The following is a 16117-nucleotide window of genomic DNA, read 5'->3' as shown; positions in this document are numbered from 1 at the left end:
AATCCATTTGAGAATAGATCCTTGCGGAATCTCTTCTCTTCTGAAATATCCCGCGTGCAAGAGAGCGGATTCGAGGTGTATCATCGATTTAATGTACTCCCTCGATACGTCGGATTCAACTTTCTAAATAAGAGACACCTTTGCGTATCGCGATACTAAACATCTTCCGCAAATCCAGTGATATATTCGCTCTCGCGCTATCCGAATATTGCACAAGCCTCTGTCTTTAGGAGCCGCGTCGGGTCCTAAGACAGAAGTGACAGCGTGCGACGAATAGGATTCGCGCGAGGTAATTTTAACAAAATAAAAAAAAATGACCCGTGTAGAGCCTCTCGTCGTGTACGTTCCTTATAAACACAGCATCGGCCAGGTATGTTATGTATGTACACTAGGAATCGCTGATGCTTTCCCCACGTTTGCATAAACATACATGGAAAATGTACACGTGCTCTACATGTGCCTAAGTTCACGTGGGAAGGCATCAGTGATTTCCAGTGTACGTATCGTGATTCTACCTTAAACTAATATCCATTTTGATAGAGCAAGTTTGCGAGCAACGGAAGAGTATACCTGTCCACAATGCTAGAGCTTGGTCCAGGTTCTAGCTTCGAGAAATGTGTAGCCAATTAACTTGCAGCTTTTATGGAATAGCTGCGAGAGTTGATTGGCTACACATTTCTCGAAACTAGAATCTGGACCGAGCATCGTGGACACGGGTCTTAATAACTTAATGTGTTGTATGGCACTCTCTAAAATTTGTGGAGTGAAAATACTGCCATGGAGTGAAATGTTCATCCTATTGGCGTGAATATTTCCTCCAACAGAGTGAATATTAATTCCAATGGAGTAAACATTTCACTCCATGGCAGTATTTTCACTCCACAAATTTTAGAGAGCACGGTTCTACCTTAAAATAATGTCCACTTTGATAGAGTAAGCTTGAGAGCAACGGAAGTATGTACCTATCTGAGCAAAGGTCTGTGTCCACGGTGCTAGAGCTCGGTCCAATTAACTCTTGCAGCTATTCCATACAAGCTGCAAGCTAATTGGCTACACATTTCTCGAAACTAGAACTTGCACCAAGTTCTAGCATTGAGGGTACAGGCTTTAATAATTTTATGTGTTGTATCGCACGGTTCTGCCTTAAAATAATGCCCACTTTGATAGAGCAAGCCTGAGAGCAACGTGACAGACGGACGTATCCATCTGTAGGTTTAATATAAATACGCCGAGGCATAAAATACACCGGCCCGTATTCCGAGCTCTCTTTCATCAATGAAAGCGCCTCTAAAAGTGGCTAATAAGCCTTCCGATTGGCTATAAGCCACTTGTAGAGGCGCTTTCGTCGATAAATGAGGATTCGGAAAATGGGCATTTGTGCTTTCGCAGTGGAAGGCGATACGAACGAGGTTGAGAACAAAAGTAAAAGAACGTCGGGAATGTTTAGCTACCTCCCTCGTGCCCTCGGATTAACGAGAGGTCTCTAATGGCCGATTTTTTTCACTTCCCGATAAAATTATCCGGAGGTTAATCTCAAGTTTTAGCCAATCACGTGCATGGATCTGGTAGTTTATCTCCTGGTTAACTTTAACCGCAACATAACTGGATGTGAAGAAATCGGGCATAAATCGCGCGGCGCGATTCACGGTTCGAGAGGTTACGGAACGTTCGACGTGCGCGGGGCCATCGAGCGCGCAATTCCCGCGTGTTTTATGGACGCGCGAGGGAAGAGGAGCTCACGCCGCTCGAGGCTCCGGCACGTATAACCCAATCAACGTTGTCCCAACGCGGGAGTCTTGTTCCGCGCGAAGTGCGAACGTCGCCCGGAGCGAGAAGGTTACGCGCCGCGACGCCTCAATATGTCTAATCAGCGCTGACAAACGCGAAGGCGTCCGTCCGAGGGGGTGGGACGGGATCACGTCGCGCGAGGCGACGTCTCAATGACGCGCAATCAACGGCCCGGGAATGCGGCGTCTCCACGTTTACCGAAAGCCCAACGTGTCCGATCAACCGGTCACACGGGCCCGGCGTCGCGCCGCGCGCACCGTCTCCGGGATCCGAAATTATCTTATCGGCGCTTAACACGTGTTAGCGCGGCGCGTCTATAAATACCGGGGGAAAAGATCGCGTCACGTGTGGAACACGCATCAACATCGGCGAGCGCGGGGGGGAGTCGCGGGAATCGCCGCGCCGCTCCACGTATCTACACGGCCGTACGAGGAGGAAAGAAAGAGGTCGCGTATCGCGCGCACCAGGGCCTTCGATAACGTTTGATACGGACGCGTACGGCGGATTCACGCAGGCGGGGGGGGAGGAGGCCGTCGATCAACGCGGAACACGCGCGAGCGCCGCCCCGTGCATCCATAAATACGCGAAGACGTGCGAGCGTCGCGTCGCGTCGCGTCGTCTCGACGCACGCAGCTGCCCGGCGTGAACGGCGGCTACGCGCTCGGGTGCACGAGGGAAGAGAGAGAGGTTACGCCAGCCCCCCGGGTCGCCGCGACGGAGGGTCGTCGGCGACGCCGAGACGGGGCGGCGCGCGGCGCTGCTGGATGTAACTACTCACCGTGTGGCTACCATAGGGCCTAGGAAGGGTGGTATTGCTGCCGGAGGTAGGGGTAGACACGGGGGTGGCGAGCCGCTGTGCTGTCTCCGTGCGACGAAGACGATGCGTAGACATGAGGCGGCACGGGACGCACCTCGTCGACTATGCCGCTCGTCGTACACACAGGTACCGTGCCGCACGCACCACGTACACGCGCCGTCATCCGGCGACGGTGGTTGCCGGCGGGGGGCGCGAGGAAAAGAGAGAAACCCCGGTGGAGAGCGCTCAAGCCACGAGGGGGACCCGGGTACTCGCGCGACACTCCACTCCACTCCACTCCACTCCACTCCACGCACGCACGCACGGCACCCCGAACGACGGCAGGGGGAGAGGAGGGGGGCGGGGGCGGTTGATAGCTCGTCGCGAGACGCTCCAGGAGGCGCACGACGGCGGCGGCGGCGGCGACGACGGCGGCGACGGCGGTGGCGGTGGCGACGGCGGATTAATATGGCCGTCTCTCGGTTGACACGGAGGCTCGGATCGCGCGTAAGAGCGAGCGGCTGCAACGCTGACGGCGGCGGCGACGGCTGCTCGGCGCGGCTGGCGCGACGGCGAGATGGCACGGTGACGCGGCGGCGACGGCGACGCACTCGCTTGGCGGTAGCCTCGTCGTACCTCGCGTACGACGCGCACGCATTTGTTTCACTCGCGGGGAAATCACCACCACCACGCACCACCACCCACGAACACGATGACTTAGCTGGAGCTCGTTAAGCGCGACGGGACACACTCGACGTATCTCTCTCTCTCTCTCTCCCTCCCTCTTCCGCCCGCTATCACTCGCTCCTTCTCACTCGCGCCGCCTCTCTCCCTCGTCGGATTTTTTCCACGCGCCAGCGGCCCGGCGGCGATTCCTTCCTTCCCACCGATCCTCCTCGGCGAGGCTCCGGTCGCGGCGACACTCTTCTCACCTCTCGCGTAAACGTGCGCCCGACGTTTCCGGGCCCTACGTTGCTCGCTCGCGACGGGCACGTATACGAGTTTCGGAGCACTCTCGTTTATCTCTCTTGCACTCCACGGCCGACTGTCCGTCTCTCTTTTCTCACGTCCCTTTGTCACTCGCTCTCGCCCGCTCGCTCGACCGCCCCGTTTTCCCTGGCGGTGCCGCTAACGGGCGCCGTGATCGGGGGACACCGAGGGTAGAGAAAACACCGTGTGCGATCGCACGAATCTCACGACACTCGACGGGGATCAACGGGCACCACCTTCGCTCTCTCTCGCTCTCGCTCTCTCACCTCCTCTCTCTTTCTCTCACGTCTGTTCGTCGCCCGCGACGATGCTCGGTGCACGACGGCACGGTCCACACGGCGCACGCGGACGGACGTACGCACGCACGCACGGTTATCTTCACGCTGCGCGAGGACGTGACGCGACCTCGATGCGAACGACAACGTCAACATCACCACCGTACGCTTTCGTGGCGGCCATCTTTTTCGGGGATACGGAGTGGCGAGATACGCGAGTCGCCGAACGTGGGACGCACGCGCGTACATGGGTGTAAGTGGCGCGAGGGCGCTGCGCGCGCGCGACCGCGCGCGATTGGCGCGCCTCGTGCGGCTGCCGCGTACAACCGAGAGCGACACGCGCAGGGGCGTGTGCCGAGGCCGCGGGAGCCGGCTTGTTTACATGCGAGCGAAGTTACGTAGACGACGAAAGCGACGCTTTTAAACGCGAATTGTCTTCACGGGGAATATTATTGTCGTCCGAACGGAACCTTCTCTCCCGAAGACTCGACGGAGTGAGAAATTATCCTTTTTCTACCGTATCTACCTCGGGGATCTATTTCGTTGTCGCGCGATAAATTGTTCAAGTGTATACTGATTGGTTGCGAGAAAGTTGTCGAGTTTCTAGAAAATTTCTATTTTTGCAGTCAATCGATATAATTAAAAAAACTTGGTCGTGCGACAAATGAAATATACGTTTATGGAACTATTTCGCTCGGTCGGTAAACTTGTCGAGCGCGCTGATTGGCTGCGAGTTAAGCCCGCTGCAGACGATGCTATTTTTCCTGCTGGATTGCTTGCAATTTAGTAAATTACTAGGAATCCTGAATGCTGAGTGGTGCAATGATAGTAATTTACTAAATCGCAAGCAATCCAGCAGGAAAAATAGCATCGTCTGCAGCGGGCTTTAGAAAAGTTCTCGAGTCTGTAAAAAATTTCTATTTCGTAGTCAATCGAAAGGCTGAAAAAATTTCGTCGTGCGACAAATAAAATATTACGTTTATGGAACTGTTTCACTCGGTCGGTAAACTTTTCGAGCGCGCTGATTGGTTGCGAGGTAGAAAGGTTCTCGAGTCTCTGGAAAATTTCTATTTTGTAGTCAATCGAAAGGCTTAAAAAACTTGGTCGGGCGACAAATAAAATATTACATTTATAGAACTATGGCCGCCGTCAAACTGCCGTTACAAATCCTTCAAAGTATTCTTCTTTTCCTTTCCTTCAACAAAGATACAAGAAGAAGAAACGCTTCGAAGCAATTGGTGCATTCAAAAGCACGACCGCTCACTGAGTGCTCAATGAGCTCTTGTATCCGATTGGCGTATTCTTCTAAATTTAAAAATATACATCAATCGAATACAAGAGCTCACTGAGCGCTCAGTGAGCAATCACGCTTCTGGATGCACCCATTGTAGCTTGACCGCAGCCTATTTCACTCGTCGGACGGTAAGCATTTCGAGCGCGCTGATTGGTCGCGCGTTAGAAAAGTGCTCGAGTCTCTAGAAACATTTTCTACCTCGTAGCCAATCAACACGCTTGAAAAATTTGCCATGCGACAAGTGAAATACCGCCCTCATGTCTTCCACAAAGGTCCATATTCCTCTTTTTCCTCCTGATCCGTTTTTTATCAATAAAAATACCCGTAAAAGATCTTTCCAACGCCAATAAGAATCTTTCAAAAACCAATTCAAGACCTTTAACGATAAAAGAGGATTTAAAATATAGACCAAAGTGTACGAGGAGAAAGGAAAGGAGGAAGGGACTGAGAAAAGACGTAAAGGCAGCTCCGAGATAAAAATTAAATACTTTTAGATAAAAATATCAGAAGTTTGCGATGGCGTTTTAAATACCCCGTTTAAAGAGCATCTCGCGAGAAGCGGGGAAAACCTTTTTTACGGCTATACGTCCGGCGATTTTAAAGTTTGTAATAGCTCGAAATCGTCGTGCGATCCTCGCCGCGTCCCTGACGGGCAAACGTGATACGTATGCGACCGCCGTATGAGCACGCGATACCGGCTGGACTCCATGGAGGGAGGACAAAGTAGTGCGCACAAGCGGTGCTCACGAACAACTCGGCGGCCATCGCAGCTGCTGGCCGTTCCTGACCGAGGGAACGCGCAGAACCGACCGGTCGCCGTTCCGCTCGTTTAGTGAGGGATTGTGGCGCCACGTTCAACTTGGTCTCGGAATTCGGAGAGTTGCCGGCCAATAATATCGCCGGTAATCGGAGCTTACGTCGCCCTGAAGGCTTGCCAACGCTCGAAATTCTCCGCTTACGATCGAGACCGATAAGATTGTCCATTTGTTAGCGATTGGCGAACATGAGTCAAACGTTGATTTGAAAATATTTGATCAATTTGTTACATTAAAAAGGTCTCTTAAATGTTTCATTTGCAAAAAAAGTTGCCATCCCTAAACACCGTATTTTTTAACTTTCGTTATTTGCTCTTCAAGAATTACATTTTAATTAGAGAGTCACGAAATGTAAACTCGTTTACTTGTTCTTTGTAAGATTTAAATATGCTCTAAATTTCACGTGTCATTATTTTTATGTATGGAATGACAATTTTTGCTTCTCCTAAATAACCAATTATTTAAAGTGTATAGACTGAATATAATACATGATAATGTATCTTTAAATACCTTTCCGAAGAGTGACTTGCATATTCGCAATCAAAAAGTCGAGCACAAGCGGAAATAAAGGGGAGTAGAATCAGTCCTTTCGAAAGATAGTTCTATTTCCATTCGATGTTCTATAAAAGTAATCCCAAAAAGGCCTTTTTCATATTTCACTCTTGTGCCTTGTGATAAAAGTAAAAATGTTTGCAATATACGAAACATCGAAAATAGAATCTCCTTGAGGAACAACTTCGTTGTGTTAGAAAAATTTGTAGTACAAACTTGCGTTATAAATTCGCTCTCTTGTATAAATCGAAAAAATATATATGTATAAAGATATCTTTTCTCTTGGTCAACAGACCACATATTCAACTGCCACAAAATAAATGCTTTTGCTGATTACATGTACACTCAACGTACATTAGGCGTTTCAGAGTAAAGCGAGCTGTTTTACTTCCGCTAGATTCAAATCTCGATGTACAAAGCATCAGAAATTTAATTCTACCGAAGTTAGACCAGTTTTATTCGTCGCCCTACTGTGTATCTTAAAGGAGATGGAATGTTTCGTCTGTGTACTTCATCGAGATTTGTGCTTTGAAAAAAAGAAAATATTGTTCGTACATAAACAGCTCCCCGTCGATCTAACCAGCGGATCCACAAGTGCGAGACTAATATTTCACAATTTCCTGCACCGCTGCGACAATGTTACGGGCACTGATGCCGTAGTTGTCGAGCAATACCGCTGGCGGACCGGACCGCGGTACATCCGGCACCGCCAGCTTCTTTACTATTATGTTTTTCTCCAAAGCGACCGCGGACTGGACCGATTCTCCCAAGCCTCCTTGCGCGTAGTGGTCCTCAACGGTGACGATCCTGCCGCCGACCTCTTTGGCGTTCTTTATAATTGTTTGTGCGTCGATGGGTTTGATCGTAAACGGATCGATCACACGGATATTGATCCCGACTTTGGTTAACTCCTCGGCCGCCTTGATTGCCTCGTGCAATGTTACACCGGCGCCGATCACGAGCACCTGATCCTTGGCGGAAGATCTAATCACTTTGGCTTTACCGATAGCCAGCGGTTCGTCGTTCTTGTACAAAACAGCCGTGGCCGGACGAGATGTGCGAATGAAACAGATGCCCTTGGTATTAGCCGCCAGTTCGACGGCGCGCTCCGTTGACACAGCGTCGCTCGGGTAAAAGACGGTAGAACCCGGGATCACGCGGAACATTGCGATGTCCTCTAAGCCCATCTGCGACGGTCCATCCTCGCCGATGGACACGCCGCAATGCGAACCAGCGAAATTCACGTTTGTCTGAGATATCGCGCCCATGCGGATCTGTAGCGCAAGTTAATTGTGCATTCATCCGACTCTCCGTTATTATATCACGCGTCAATTTTTACGAATATAGTTTGCGATTTACCTGATCGAAGGCACGGGTGAAGAACGTCGCGAAAGCGGACACGAACGCGACGGTACGGTCTCTGCAAGCGGCACCAATAGCGACACCCACAACGTTCTGTTCGGCAATAAATCCTTCGATAAACCTAGCCGGATCAACGGCTTTGATCTTCTCGGCGTAAGTGGAATTCTTTGTATCGCCGTCCAGTGCTATGACGCGAGGATTATTCTTCGCCAGCTGAAATGAAACAATTAAAAGATACATTTTGAGGATGCATTTTATTGAGACACAAATGTAAAAAGTATATCAAATGTACAGACCTTTGCAAGAGCCGTGCCATAAGCCAACCTGGTGGCTACTTGTTCGCCTATTTTGTAGTTTGGAGGCGAAGCCAGCGCAACGTTGCTGATGTCGACAACAGGAGTATCATCTACGAGTGGCTTTTGTGGATGCAGTCCAAGAGGACCAGGGTTCTTTAGAAGTCCATTCAAATGCTGCAAAATTATGAAAAATATATTACAAAGATAAAAAAAACTCACAATTCTTATTGTGATTTTTATTTTATATAATCGATATATTGCTTATATATTATGTATGAATATATTGATATTAGTATAACATACCTGAATAATCTCAGCCGCTTTGTTACCCAGAGGTTTGCCGTGCCAGTTTTCTAGATCTTCAATCTCAGGGAAGTTTTTGCCCTTAAAAGTCTTCGCTAGAATGGCAGTGGGACGTCCTTTGGTGTTTTGCGCTTCATGGAAAGCCTAAAGCAACATGAATTCTTGAGCACATGTTCGCTTGGAAAAGCATAATAATGTAATTACTATACCTTCGCCAATTCTTCCACATCGTGGCCATCCACAACCAAGGCATTAAAACCGAAGGCCTCCAATCTTTTGCGGTAAACTTCCATATTGTGCTGCAATGAGGTTGGTTCACTTTGTCCAAGACGATTGATGTCAAAAATAGCACACAGATTATCTAATTTATAGTAGGACGAGAAATGGAGGGCTTCCCAGATGGAACCTTCGGCCGCTTCTCCATCACCAATCAAACAGTAAGTACTGAAAGATAAATAAATGTACGTTATCATAAATTACAAGAGAGAAGAAAGTGAATTTGACTGAAGCGAATTCAATAAATAATTTAAACATCGTACATAAAAAAATTTATTTAGATAAATTTATATACGTGTATGCATATTTAGAAACTATAATTTATTACATATTGATTGGATATTAAATAGCATACCGGTAACTGGCTTTGTCGAAATTCTTCCCAACATAGGCCATGCCCGCAGCAACTGAGAGACCTTGTCCTAATGAACCGGTTCCTACGTCTACAAAGTTGAGCCTCGGGGTAGGATGTCCTTCCAAGTCACTGTCAAATTTTCTCAAATTCAGCAACTCGCTGGACGGAAACAAGCCCGCTTCCGCCCATGCTACAAATCAAATACAAATATTAAGTACAATACAAAATAATTAATTATTCAAAGATATTGGCAAATGTTAAAACAAATTACAACGAGCAATTGACATTATTAAATTTATTATATTACAATGTAATATTAACTGATAACAACTTCACTGATTACACCAATTAATTATAGTTGATAAAATGTATAGAGATTGGCTGGCAGTAAAGTTACCTGCGTAGAGAATCGGAGCCGCGTGGCCTTTACTGAGGACGAATCTATCACTGTTGGGATCACGTGGTGCCGACACTTTGTAACGCATTGTATGGAAGAAGAGAACGGACATAATTTCGGCCATGGACGAACATGATGTCGGATGCCTGGAGCAGAGCGAGAGATAAATCAACATGTAGAATTAAATGAACTCGAATAACTTAACCACAGTTTCAGACAGCGAAAAAAATAGAAAAGATACTTTACAAGCGATAACTCTCATCTCTAAATACTTTCTCGCGAATCGGCGATAATTCCGCGTTCACGTAATCGAACGATATCTGTTTTTCTAACATCATCTGCTGTCGTGGCAGGGTCAGAGTATCGACGGTTTATCATCGGAATGCCCTATCATTGGTCAAATACACGCGACCCCTCTTCCCATGAAGGAGTTAACGTAGCGAATGATAATTGTTACAAAATATATTACAAGCTCTATCGTTAGCCGCTATATATCATTTCATTCAAGTCTAAGAAACAGAAACAAGTAGAGACGAATGCAGTCTTGTAAAGTCTTCGAGTTTCGCTATTTGCTACGCTGAAAAACTGGCTCCAAATTCACCACAGAACCTGCCATAACACCAGTAATTTTGTCAATGCGGCTTAAAGATCGAAGATAACGTTTCCCAGATGAGGAGACGACTCGTAGGCAACTAGTTAATTACAATGTCTCTCGTCATACCCGCTCTTGGATGCCTCGGTCGCGCGCACGCACTCGATGCGCAGCTTATTCGCGAGGTCTTGGAGCTTTTCTGTGTCTCGCACCATATCGTGAACTTGGAATTACACCCGAGTAGCCCCTCGAGAAGTACGTCGGCAACGAGCGTTCGATCGCGACTGCCGGCGGGACGGGTTTCGGCAAAACGAGCCGACTGCGCGTGATCATCTCCCTACCTCTTGCACGACGGTGACGACGACGACGACGACTATATAGAGCGTCCCGAATATACCGGGTGTCTCGAAACATAGCGCACTAACGCGAGGAGCGAGCGTTTTCTACATCAGTTTTTTTTCTCTTTTTTTCAGACAATCCGAGCACTCGAACAAACGCTCCCACTTCAATTGTGACGTTTACTCGAACTTACACCTTACACGATGCGATCAGTTACGCTTGTACTCGCGTTCCTCTATCTTGACTGTTAATTCGGGTTCTTCGTGACTCGGAACCGTAAACGTCTGGAAACGGGAAATCAGAATCTTATCGCCTTGTTTCCGCCAATCGTACAGTAGATAGTCACTCGGCGGAGGCATGTAAACGCAACTTTACGTTACAAATATACGCGGAGCGCTCGCCACACGCAGCGCATTTGATTTGCATACCGGCAATTCAAATGTATTTAGACACGCGTGTATTATGCACAAGCGCGCCTCGCTCTGTCATTGAATTTTTCCGAAAGAAACGAAGCAATCGGGGAACTTATGCAACACAGGCTTCATCCTAAATAAATTTCGACCTCGGGGATACGATTTTCTTTAATTAATACCGCCTTAAACCCTTTCACGACCGAATTAATCTTTTCGTTCTTGAGTTCTCGTTGATACGAATGTTTGCTCGATAATAGAATGCATGCTGAATAATCGAGTCTTTTTTTTAATTTTGCAGGTGACTTGTATATCGTGAAAGGGTTAACGAGTGCCTCGCTCTTACAGGCCGATCTACACTGTGCTCTATGCGCCTAGAAACATTCTATTTTGTAGCCAATAAATACGTTTAAAAAATTTATGCAAGTTGATAAATTGTACAGTCGTGCATCGTCGACCAATTTTCCAAGCGTTTCGATTTGTTTATATAAAACAGAATGTTTCTAGGCGCAGAAAGCACATTGTACACTGTGCTCTAATATGCGCCTAGAAACATTCTATTTTGTAGCTAATAAATATGTATAAAAAATTTAATCAGTTAATAAATTGTACGTTATAGATTGTACAGTCGTGCATTGTCGACCAACTTTTTAAGCGTTTCGATATGTTTATGTAAAATAGAATGTTTCCAGATGCAGGAAGCACATTGTAGATTAGACTTTATTTTGCCGAAATTCACGCGTTTCTTTTGTGTCATTTCTGCTACGTTCGTCGTTCATTCCAATTGTGCGCGGTAAGTTATTTGTCAGAATACCTAATGCACACCGCTATATTCACGTTTCCCTCGCGTGACCTCGACGAATGCAAGCGCATAACACCTTCACTTTTTTTACCCAGTTCTTGCAGTCATCTACATACAAACTGACAATAAGAGATATAAAGTACGACAATCGACGTGGTAGGATTACTATTCATCGCGTCGATATCCTTGCAAGATACACACTGCGCAATTTTTCCACCGCTATTAAACGGCGCTTGCTTTTAATATTGACCTTGGTTTTCACCGACGTTCAACTTTAATCCAAGCTTAATTCATCCTTTGCCTCTTTCTAACTGTCCCCTTAGAAAGAATCAAAGGATGAATTAGCTAAAATCAAAGTTAAACAACGTCGGTGAAAACCGGAGAAGTTTGTCGTTAAAAATAGTTTTTAATTACCCTAGTAGCCCATTGCATTGGTTTAATATTGGCCCAATACAACCAAATATTGGGCCAATGTTTAACCAATGTTTGGTAAATGCACTGTGCTATTAGGGTATGGTCAAGCTACAAATGCTTCGAGGCGTTTCTCTTCTTCTTCAAACTTCAGTGAAAGAAAGCAGAGGATGAATACTTGGAGGCATTCGTAGCGGCAGCTTGACCGCAGCCTGCGAGTGTGATAGATAATAAATTGTATGAAAGGATTATCAACGCGGAAGGATATTATTCATCGAGTCGATATTCTTACAGACTGTACACGGCGCAACTTTTTCCCCGTTGTTAAACGGCGTTTGTTTTTATACCTTGAGTCTTTTGTTAAAACTGTTAAGCATAAGTTAATCAACAACAACAAATTGTATACAATCATTCGTCTTGAATTTTTTAATTTCGATGAAATGTAATCACTTTAATCGACGGCACGATAAGGCAATTCCTTTCCAGCTTGGCTCCCTCTCGGGAAAGGCGAGTCGTCGAGCGTGCGAACGTGCTTAAACGGTCTCCGTTGAAAGAAGAACTAATGAGCTAGCGATTTCTTAAATTAGATCGTCGCCAAGACGCACCGGCGGCGACGACGACGGCACCGATAAGAAGGAGCCGCGGACAGTCACGAGTGAATCTTACAATTCAACCCGATTCAACACGCGACGTAATCTAATAATAAATCACGCGTCACACGTGTAAATTGCTAATACGCAAGCTGAAAGAAAAGTTGATGTACGGGCGCGCGCGTCTGTCTTTCCACACTCGTTTCCTCCGTTTCAAGCGCAGATCGATAAAACTGTGCCGAGTTGGATTATCTATTCGTGCTCCAGATACAATAACATGTAATTCCCATCGACTACAGTTTCTCCCGTTCATCATCGGCGAACGGGGAGATGCATCCTCGCCTGATTGCCAAGTGAAAATCTACGCAGAGTAAACTGAAATTACGATTCGATCCCCGTGCACGTTCCAGGTTTTTCACGGACTAAGGGCCCGTTTCACAGACGCCGGTCTAACCGCTGACCGAAGGTTAATTGATTCTCTGTCTTTTCTTAGATAACAAGATAGAAAAAGATAGGAAGTTGACTGGACTCTGGTTAACTGTTAATCAGGGTAATGGTTGGAAAAAGACAAAGAATGAATTAAGCTAAGCTTGAAATTTAGCCACGCTGGTGAAACTCGGCCCTGAGGCCCAGTTGAGCTTAGTTTAATTCGTTCTTCGTCTCTTTTCAGCCGTTGCTTTAGAAAGAGACAAGCGTGAATTAAACTAAGATTAAAGTTAACCGACGTTTGTGAAACTGGCTCTGAGGTTTTATCCAGACAAACTTGTCACAGCGCATAAACATATGCACAAGGAATTTGATTGGGCCCGTAAGTGCATGCACAAGGAAATAAACCGATCGATTTCTTTGCGCATATGCTTATGCAAGTCTATGCACCTATGCACCAAGCTTATGTGCCTATGCAAGTCTGGTAGACATCTCGAGCGTTTTTCCTCTCCATCCGCAGGATCAAAATGCTTCCGGAGAGCGAACGTGGCTGTTGAATAAAACCAATGGTATCGGAGGAAGTCGCGCGACCGAGCTGCGAATCGGCGTTTCGCGTTTGCCGCTCGCGAGTAGCTCTCGCGCTTCCGTTAACTCGGGAGTTTGCTGTAAGAAAGACTCAAGTTTTCGTTAAAATTTCATTCATTCGGATTTGGAAAATTTGTCGACCGAACTGTGCTTATAGATTACAGATATTGATCGGTTGAATACAACTGTACAACTTTTAGCTTAGCTCCCAGTGAAAACACTAACGTTGAATCGATGTCAATGGGGTCGAAACCGCGTCCCAACCGTGAGTTTTCGAAAATAATTAAAAGTTTTGGAACGTAATTTTTCGATTTCGTATATTAAATAAGTTAACTTGGCAGTTCTCTCCGATAAAATGTTAAAAGTACTCGGAACGTTGAACGTAGCGATTTAACCAATGATATGTAGTCTTTCAAAAACGACCTACACCGGCCAATGTATTTATTTAAAAAACAAACGACGCTCGGATTTGGACCCTTTTCAAGTAATCTGTTGACACGATTGTTACCGATCTCATATCTTTCCTAGTGATTTAATACAAAAAAATGAACTTCATTATTTTCGAAAACTGACGGGGTTGGGACGCGGTTTCGACCCCATCGCCGGTCGATTCGACGTCAGCGTTCTCGCTAGTAAAAAACAACTCGAGTCGTTCTTTCATCGAATTCTTCAATCATGAATCGGTTTACATTAATCGGCGCGACGCTCTTATCGGAGCTCGCGAGAATCCTCGGATCGTAAATACAAATCCAGATGGACGGACGCATACTTGGGCTATAAATACTCAGTAATTAATTCTCTATTTGTTAGACGCGTCGAGTGCGCGATTAATTAGCGCGTGTCAAGCTCTTTCCAGCTCTGTCCTCCTTCGCCGGCAATTTTTTATCCTCTCTGCTCCTTCCCCTCCGACCGCCGCGGTCGCGAGACGCCGTACGGACACTCGTCACACTCGTGTCGTTTCAAACGTAGACACAAGACGCAGGCGAGGCGAGCGGCCGCCTCGATCAATAGCGTTGTCCACGCGGGAATTTCCGAAGCAGACGGTTACATCATTACGTCGCGCAACCGCGCGGTGACGTTTTACGCTTTATCATCGTCCCCGCGCGTTCGCGGGAGCCACCGAGTCGCGAGTCACCAGGGCGACCGCGGTGTACGTTGAGCGTCGCCGGTTAGGGAGTGGAAGGGCGGACGCACTCACCCGGACTTGCTGGCCTGCGTCGCCTCGATTGCGTGAATCCTCAGCTTGTTCGCGATGTCCCGCAGCTCCTGGATCGTATTCAGCTCGGGCTTGTGATAGTTCGCCATGTTCTCGGCCATGTGGGTACGTGCGTACGTGCGTGCGTGTGTGCCTGCCTGCCTGCCTGCCTGCCTTGCGACTCCGTTGAAACGGCGGCCCCGACCTCGCGGCTTTTTCGACGGTCCCCGCAAAAATGCGACGAGCCTGCGCACGCGACGCGCAACAAGTACGCAGAATTCGCGGGGGCCCCGGGGACGCCCGAGGACGACCGAGCGCGGCCGAGCGCGACCAATTCCCGCCAACGCCGCCAACGGTCGTAGACGATAGTAAAGGCCATTCTACAATTGCGTAAACGTGGTTGTTAGGCTGGATTCACATTGAGCGTAAGTTGCGTAGCGTAACCTGCGTATCGCCAATCACAGGACTAGTTCAACGGAATTATTGAAACGGTTCTATCAGCATGACCCTGTGATTGGTGATACGCAGGTTACGCTACGCAACTTACGCTTCATGTGAAAGCACCCTTAGCGGTTGTAGAGTGTTGTAAAACACAGTTTTAAACTAGCATTTCCGATTGTAAAGCCTGTTGTAAAAGATGGTTGAACTTCATCTTTCACGACTACAACGACGTAGGACGTAAAAATTAACCAATCATTCACTTGAATTATGACGTATCTCACTCTATTGTATATTACTTTAATATACAACACTTACTACTACTTCTACTCCTACAACCCTACAACTACGTTTACGCAATTGTAGTATGGCCTTTAAGCCTCGTCTACATAGAAATCGTAAAGCCGTAGTCGTATGAATAGTCGATTATGATTGGTCAATTCTTATATGCCTAACGAAATTGACCAATCGCAGTCGATTATTCTTACGACTGCGACTCTGCAACTCTCATTGTAGACCCAGCATCAAGCCTCGTCTACATTGAAGTCGTAAAGTCGTAGTCGTAAGAATAGTCGACTGTGATTGGTTAATTCTTATGTGTCTGACGAAATTGACCAATCGCAGTCGATTATTCTTACGACTACGACTCTGCGACTCGCATTGTAGACCACGCATAAGCTTTAAGCCTCCGCTACAATGATTCTCGGTTCTGTCTACAATGGTCGTAGTCGTAAGAATAATCGACTGCGATTGGTCAATTCTTATCGAGCGACTACGACTACGACCATTGTAGACAGAACCGAGAATCATTGTAGCGGAGGCTTTAAAGC

At 47.0% G+C, this 16117-nt stretch overlaps 2 protein-coding genes across 4 annotated transcripts in view; both read right to left on the bottom strand.

The window, feature by feature from the left end:
* Positions 1–2894, bottom strand: part of LOC105566624 — a 75968-nt gene extending 73074 nt beyond the window's left edge. For both annotated transcript variants that reach the window (XM_012020770.1, XM_012020771.1), the window contains exon 1: positions 2567–2894. In XM_012020770.1, coding sequence (XP_011876160.1) covers positions 2567–2680 — 114 coding nt within the window. In that variant the 5' untranslated portion in view covers positions 2681–2894. The remainder of the gene's footprint in view (positions 1–2566) is intronic.
* Positions 2895–6542: 3648 nt separating this feature from the next.
* Positions 6543–15108, bottom strand: LOC105566621 (transketolase-like protein 2). Of its 2 annotated transcripts, none has more exons than XM_012020764.1 (8): positions 14853–15108; positions 9500–9645; positions 9103–9292; positions 8681–8915; positions 8472–8615; positions 8169–8342; positions 7870–8085; positions 6543–7784 (listed from the first exon to the last, which is right to left on the bottom strand). In XM_012020764.1, the coding sequence occupies exons 1-8, from the start codon at positions 14969–14971 to the stop codon at positions 7113–7115; spliced, it is 1896 nt and encodes a 631-aa protein (XP_011876154.1). In that variant the 5' UTR covers positions 14972–15108; the 3' UTR covers positions 6543–7112. The 2 variants fall into 2 exon arrangements, with proteins under 2 accessions (XP_011876154.1, XP_011876155.1); XM_012020765.1 differs by lacking the exon at positions 14853–15108 and adding an exon at positions 10221–10398.
* Positions 15109–16117: the final 1009 nt, after the last annotated feature.

This window comes from Vollenhovia emeryi, unplaced genomic scaffold (genome assembly GCF_000949405.1).
Source record: "Vollenhovia emeryi isolate VEMERY1.0 unplaced genomic scaffold, V.emery_V1.0 DF939143.1, whole genome shotgun sequence".
NCBI lineage: Eukaryota > Metazoa > Arthropoda > Insecta > Hymenoptera > Formicidae > Vollenhovia > Vollenhovia emeryi.
This window is presented reverse-complemented; position numbering and strand designations above follow the sequence as displayed.

What these genes read in the sequence shown, in the direction of transcription:
- LOC105566621 (XM_012020764.1), bottom strand. Translation starts at nt 14,971, where the DNA reads ATGGCCGAGAACATGGCGAACTATCACAAGCCCGAGCTGAATACGATC. An exon ending in GGCTCCGATTCTCTACGCAG is followed by an intron (nt 9,293 to 9,499) that starts GTAACTTTACTG and finishes TTTGATTTGTAG; the next exon opens with CATGGGCGGAAGCGGGCTTG. An exon ending in ATGGCACGGCTCTTGCAAAG is followed by an intron (nt 8,086 to 8,168) that starts GTCTGTACATTT and finishes GTTTCATTTCAG; the next exon opens with CTGGCGAAGAATAATCCTCG.